Raw genomic sequence first — 5,539 nt, forward strand, 5'->3', positions numbered from 1 at the left:
AGCATATCATTTGTATATATATCACTGTAGTATCCCTAACTACTAAAGCACTTCCACTCACACCCAGCACACTTGGTGACATGGGCTTAGTCATTCCTCCCATCCCCTAGCTCTTCCTACAGCCACACCAAGGAGACTAATGGGGCAGCCAATCCAACATATGTATCTTTACTATACCCAAGATGAATGTAAAATCCCTTAACCACCAGAAATGAGCAATATTTACTGATCATGAACGAACAAAGTCTTCAGTGTGATGGTAAGGGTTTTTAGGAGTACCACCCTAAGGAGCCAGTTTTAGGTTCACAGTAATCTCTGGCATAACTCAAGATCACTCACCTCTACACTGCCCTCAGGGAAGCCAAACCTCTTCTGAACCACAGCAGTCAATTCTCGGATCCTCCGGCCCTTCTCACCAAGAACATTCTGTGTCCTGGGGAAAATAAAGTGACAATTCACAGCTCTCACGATATCCCAGACGTAACTTCAAATCTTGCATGTAATAGTAAAATCTAGTCCATGACACAAGCAAGTATAAAGTTTAGATAACAAATACTAGAGTTAGATTTAAAAACGAAATAAATAAATAATTCATTCCCTAAGGCCAAATTCATTTCATCGGTTGTCCTCTTGAGTTTACAGAATAAAGGATGTAAGAATATGTAACAACTGTAGGTGACTGCCAGGAAAATGAGTTTTTACCTGGTTGCCAAGATAATGATTTCTGTCCTGGTTGGTGTAACTCGGACCTCAACTCCAGAGTAGCCATCTTCAGCCAGCTCCCTGGTGAGAAACTCGTTCAGTTCAGCTTTGAAGATGCCATCAGCAACAAACTAACCAAAAAGTAAAATTCAAATAAGGATGTGGGTAGGCTCACTTTTTCCTTCAGCCAATGCAATGCAACCCTTATCAAAATCTGACACCTCCAATAAATGCCCCATCATCACATTACCCTTATTCCAACAGGAATGTAACAACCCTTCTCAGACAAATGCCTCTAGGTCATCTTTTGGAAGTTACTTTAACCCAGGGCCCTTAAAACTGTGTCACAGAACGCAACACAGTACAGGGACACCTGGACAAAGATAACACTTCCAGTCAGACTCGTCATCTTCTCTTCATTGAAGGGTTAAGGCTGTCTTTATATGTACACACATTAAATGAAAAACTGTTTTAAAATGGCACAACTCATTCATTCAGCACAGCAGAGATGCCACGCAAATGTAAGCACACTTGCATTGTAGACACAACTTTGATCATTAAAAGAATCCCAGGTATGTTTATCTTGCCTTACTTGATGTACCTATCTTACAAAGCTGGCAAATCCGAACTCACGGAAGCGTGTGAATTTAATTTTAACATGGATGTATGTATACAAAAAATGACTAATTGATTATTTCTAAAGTAAATGGACTTTAGACTTCTCTCTTGTGGAAAGGCGAAAAGTTAAACTCGAGGAAGCGTTCTTCCCAGGTCCTCTACCTCCATTAGCCCATGGCTTTTCCTTGGGCCCTAGATGGAGCAAGAAATTATCAGCAGCCTTTCCAGTTAAGGTCTTTGCAGTCAGAAGCCTGCACCCAGACACGGCTAGTAAGAAAGCAAGAATACACTGCTACCTCCTCTTCCCAAAGCCATGCGGTTAAGACGTGAAGGGAATAGCTCATGCCCTCAAAATACCACACGTTTACTAATTTAATATTTGTTGCCAAGAAATGCTAACAAGCACCTTGTCTGGGGGAGGTGAGGTGCCCGGTGCTTCATCTCTGCTTTCCGCCCGGAACCGGCAGAAACCGTCTCATCCTTCCTCCGCCACACTGTGCTCGGCCGGCTCGGGCCCCACACTCAATCCACCTCCATCCGCGGCCCGCGAGAATGCCTCGCAGCCCAAACCACTTCCTGGGGCAGGGCACAGAGCTGCAGGTCTCGCAACGGCACCTCAAGAAGCCCCTGACCCTCGCGGCGCTACAATCCCCTGGACTCGGGTCCCAATGTCTCACCTTCCTCTTCTTGGAAATTTGCACCGCCATCTTGCCGTCGCGAGCTGCTGAAAGAAAAGGAAGTGGCTCGTGGGCGGAAGTGGGTATAAAGGGCGCGGAATGACGACAAAAAACCGCGGCGTCGACACCTGTGAGGCCTCATGGGAAATGTAGTTTTTACTTTCGGAAAGCGGTCAGGGAAAGGGAAGAGTTACGAAGGCACCTATAAGCAGAAACGGCCACAGCAGATCAATCAGAATTTCGGAACTGCAGCGGAACTTAGAGTACAATTCTCATTACTGTAATTTAAAAATTAACAGCGTGAGGCACAGAGATGAAAATTACAAGTATAAATTCGTAGAGCAACGGAATTTATCAAGCATGGAACCCTACTCTTTATACAGTAATGAAAATTGATTGAAAGTTCTGAGTGAAATTAATTTAGGCACCCAGCTCTTCCAATCTGTTTTTATTTCCTCCGTTCCAAATGATAATAATAATATCCAATATTTATTAAGCATGCTAGGGACTGATCTATGTCCTTTATATTATTAACTTGTTTACCCCCTAACTCACTTTATTGAAGTCTGTTGCAACTTGTAACAGAAGTAAAAAAGTAGTAGCATATGGGCTCACAATTCTTTTTCAATTAAAAATATTTTCCCTCACATTTTACCATAAACATTTTTAAACATTTTCAAGCGTACAGAAAAGTCGAAGGAAGTGTGCAGCGCACACACATATATGCATCACCTAAGGGCTGCAATGAATACTTTTGCTTTATTTGCCTTATCATATATCTATCCATCCCTCTGTCTACCTACCAATGCATCTTTTGATGCATTTCAAAGTAAGTTGCAGACATCAGTACACTTCACCCCTAAACACTTCAACAGTTTTATTTTAAGTTTGGATAGTTTGCCTGCATTTCAAAATCAGGAGATTTCTCTATAAAGTTATTTTAGGTTTTTCTTAAAAATATAGAAAGATTTAGCAAAATACCAGGCCCATGTTTCTTCATGACAATGCTTTCCTTCCTTGTTAGATAGCAAAAGGTTTTGTCATGTGTCACAGTCCCTGGCAGCTTCATTCATTTCTTGTCTGGTCCTAGAAGCCATTTGAGCTTTCCCCAGCTGTAAAACAACTCTTATACAAAGATCTGTCCTATAATCATGCAATTAACAGAGTTTGGGGGCGAGCTGAGCAGAGGGACCAGGGAAGAGGAAAAGAAATGGATGAACCAAAAATACAGTCTATGGATCTGATGTATCTTGATGATGGATTGAGATTGAAGCAGGGGAATTGAGAATGCAACCCACCTTCTAACTCTAGTGTTAGGTGCTTAGCAACAACCCTCACTGAGATGAGGAACCCAGGGACAGGTTTTTTTCTTCATGTGTCATCTCCCTCTGCTCTTTACTATACTCTTTAGCCAGCTCTACAGCCTTTAATTCAGTGGTGCTCGGCTACTAAAATCTCGACCTGGATTAATCTACCTACCTGACTTCACTATGCCCTCACTTGGGATGTGGGCACTGTGGGAGAGCATCCAGCCTTGCATGCTGGGGCCAAAATATTTCTTAATTCACCTATGCCCCCTCATTCTCCCACAGTGCCTATTATAATCTTTGTCAAATCAGAATCCCCTTCTCACTATCAGCAGTCAACTTGCCTTCTAACCTATTGCCCCCCAAATAGATTGTACAGGCAAGAACTGCCTCTCATATAGGAGTATAATTGTATGTGTCCTTATCCATTCTTCCCTTCTTTCCTCCCTGCTCAGGAAAGAGACCCACTTTTTGACCAAGGTCAGCCTCCCCTGTGTGTTCTAATTCAAGTTAAATTCCGTTCCTTTGAGACCTTGTTCCACCAATCATGCCTTCCCTTTCCTGTGATATTCTTCCTTTATTAACTCTTTCTTTCACCACCCTTCATGTTAAATATGTCACTTCTTCCAAGGTTGTAACCATCCTGGTTGCTTCTAGCTATAAACAATTTTTTTAAAAAATGGTTTTTTTACCATTTTTGTGTCATTGCTTAGGGACTCACATTTCATATCACAATACTCACAATAAAATACTCACAATAAAAATAAGATTCAGTGTATGAAAGAGTGTGAGAAAACAAGCATCCTTGTACTGCAGGTGGGGCGTGAATTGGGCTTCTTTTTGGAGAGCAGCTTGATGGTACTCACCATAATTTAAGATCTAGATTCCCTCTGGCTTGGCAAATACATTCCTTTTTATCTACTCCAGAAAAACATCTACACAAATATACATGGAGGTAAATGCAAGAATGCTCATTATAACCCTATTAGTAATAGTGACAAAATAAATTAAGACCATCCCCAAGGCCTTTCAGTGGGGAAGTGTTTATGGATTATTGTGTAGTGATTGAAAAGAATGAGGTGGCTGTATGTTCACATATGAAAAGAATACCAAGAAATATTGTTGCAGGAAAAAAACAAATTATAGAACAATATGAACTATATAATATTGATGTAAAATAAAATAAAACACTATGCATGCAAATGTATTGAAGAATCTATACCCAACTACTGGATAGCTAAGCTTACTTCTGGGATGGAGCAGTATTTGCAGAAGTTAAGAGGCAATTTATTTTATTGCTCACTTTTCTTATAATAAAAATATACTCATGTATTACTTATGAAATTGAAAATGAATAAAAAAGGAAAAACATACATATATGGATTTCTGATCATATGGCTACTTGTGAAACAGTGCAAATGGCCCAGCCTCAAACACCAAATCCTATAATCCTTTCTTCTGAAAGCTCGAGGTAAGAAAAAGTTTATTCCTTTAATCAGACTATAAATCTCTTCTGTCTGATACAGTAGCTACGGGCCTCACTGGGCTGCTGAGTACTTGAAATGTGGCTGGCCTGAGTGGAAAACAGCTCTATGTATAAAATACAATCCAGATTTCAAAGTATTAAAAAAAAGAATATATCAATAATTTTTATATCGATTACATGTTAAAGCAATAACAAAACAATAACATTTGAGAAGTACTGAGTTAAATAAAATAGGCTATTAAGTTCATCTGGGTTTTTTTGCTTTTTTTTTTTTTCCATGTGGCTACCAGAAAATTTAGAACTACATATGTGGCTTATATTTCTGTTGGGCAGTGCTACTGTAATCTTTCGACCACAGAAATCAATAGTGTTTTATTTTTCTTTATTTCCATGAGATTTGGCACAGTGATTGGCAGAGAGAGGGCATTTAGTTACTGTTTACAGGCTTATTGAACAAAAGAAAGTAAGGAGGAGTATTACCAATCTTGCTTCCTGTTTGCCTGAGGCCCTGGGAAACTCAGCTAAGTTTCTTGTTCAGTTGAGTTCCTGGGACCCAACCGTGGCTCAGATCAGCTCTCCATGGGTGGAGGAGGCTTATCCTGTAGAATTTAGGATTGTTTCTAGAGCCCTAAAGACAGGAAAGTGAGAGCATCATAGCCCCATCTTCCACATACACCCTTTCTCCTCTATAAACTGAGGCCCAAGTGGTCCAGTGGACAAGTAGAGGTAAACTCAGTGAGAACAACCAT

General features: G+C 40.4%; 1 protein-coding gene and 1 non-coding gene across 2 annotated transcripts in view; both read right to left on the bottom strand.

Moving 5' to 3' along the window:
* Positions 1-2,096, bottom strand: part of RPS3 (ribosomal protein S3) — a 5,348-nt gene extending 3,252 nt beyond the window's left edge. The window contains exons 1-3 of the mRNA XM_011368436.2: positions 1,998-2,096; positions 703-833; positions 308-433 (exon numbers count right to left, since the gene is read on the bottom strand). Coding sequence (XP_011366738.1) covers positions 308-433; positions 703-833; positions 1,998-2,027 — 287 coding nt within the window. The 5' untranslated portion in view covers positions 2,028-2,096. The remainder of the gene's footprint in view (positions 1-307; positions 434-702; positions 834-1,997) is intronic.
* Positions 979-1,127, bottom strand: LOC111744839. The gene has a single exon (XR_002782353.1). It is a non-coding gene; the product is annotated as a small nucleolar RNA SNORD15 (small nucleolar RNA).
* Positions 2,097-5,539: the final 3,443 nt, after the last annotated feature.

The sequence above is a fragment of the Pteropus vampyrus genome, unplaced genomic scaffold (assembly GCF_000151845.1).
Source record: "Pteropus vampyrus isolate Shadow unplaced genomic scaffold, Pvam_2.0 Scaffold141, whole genome shotgun sequence".
In the NCBI taxonomy this organism is placed as follows: Eukaryota; Metazoa; Chordata; class Mammalia; order Chiroptera; family Pteropodidae; genus Pteropus; species Pteropus vampyrus.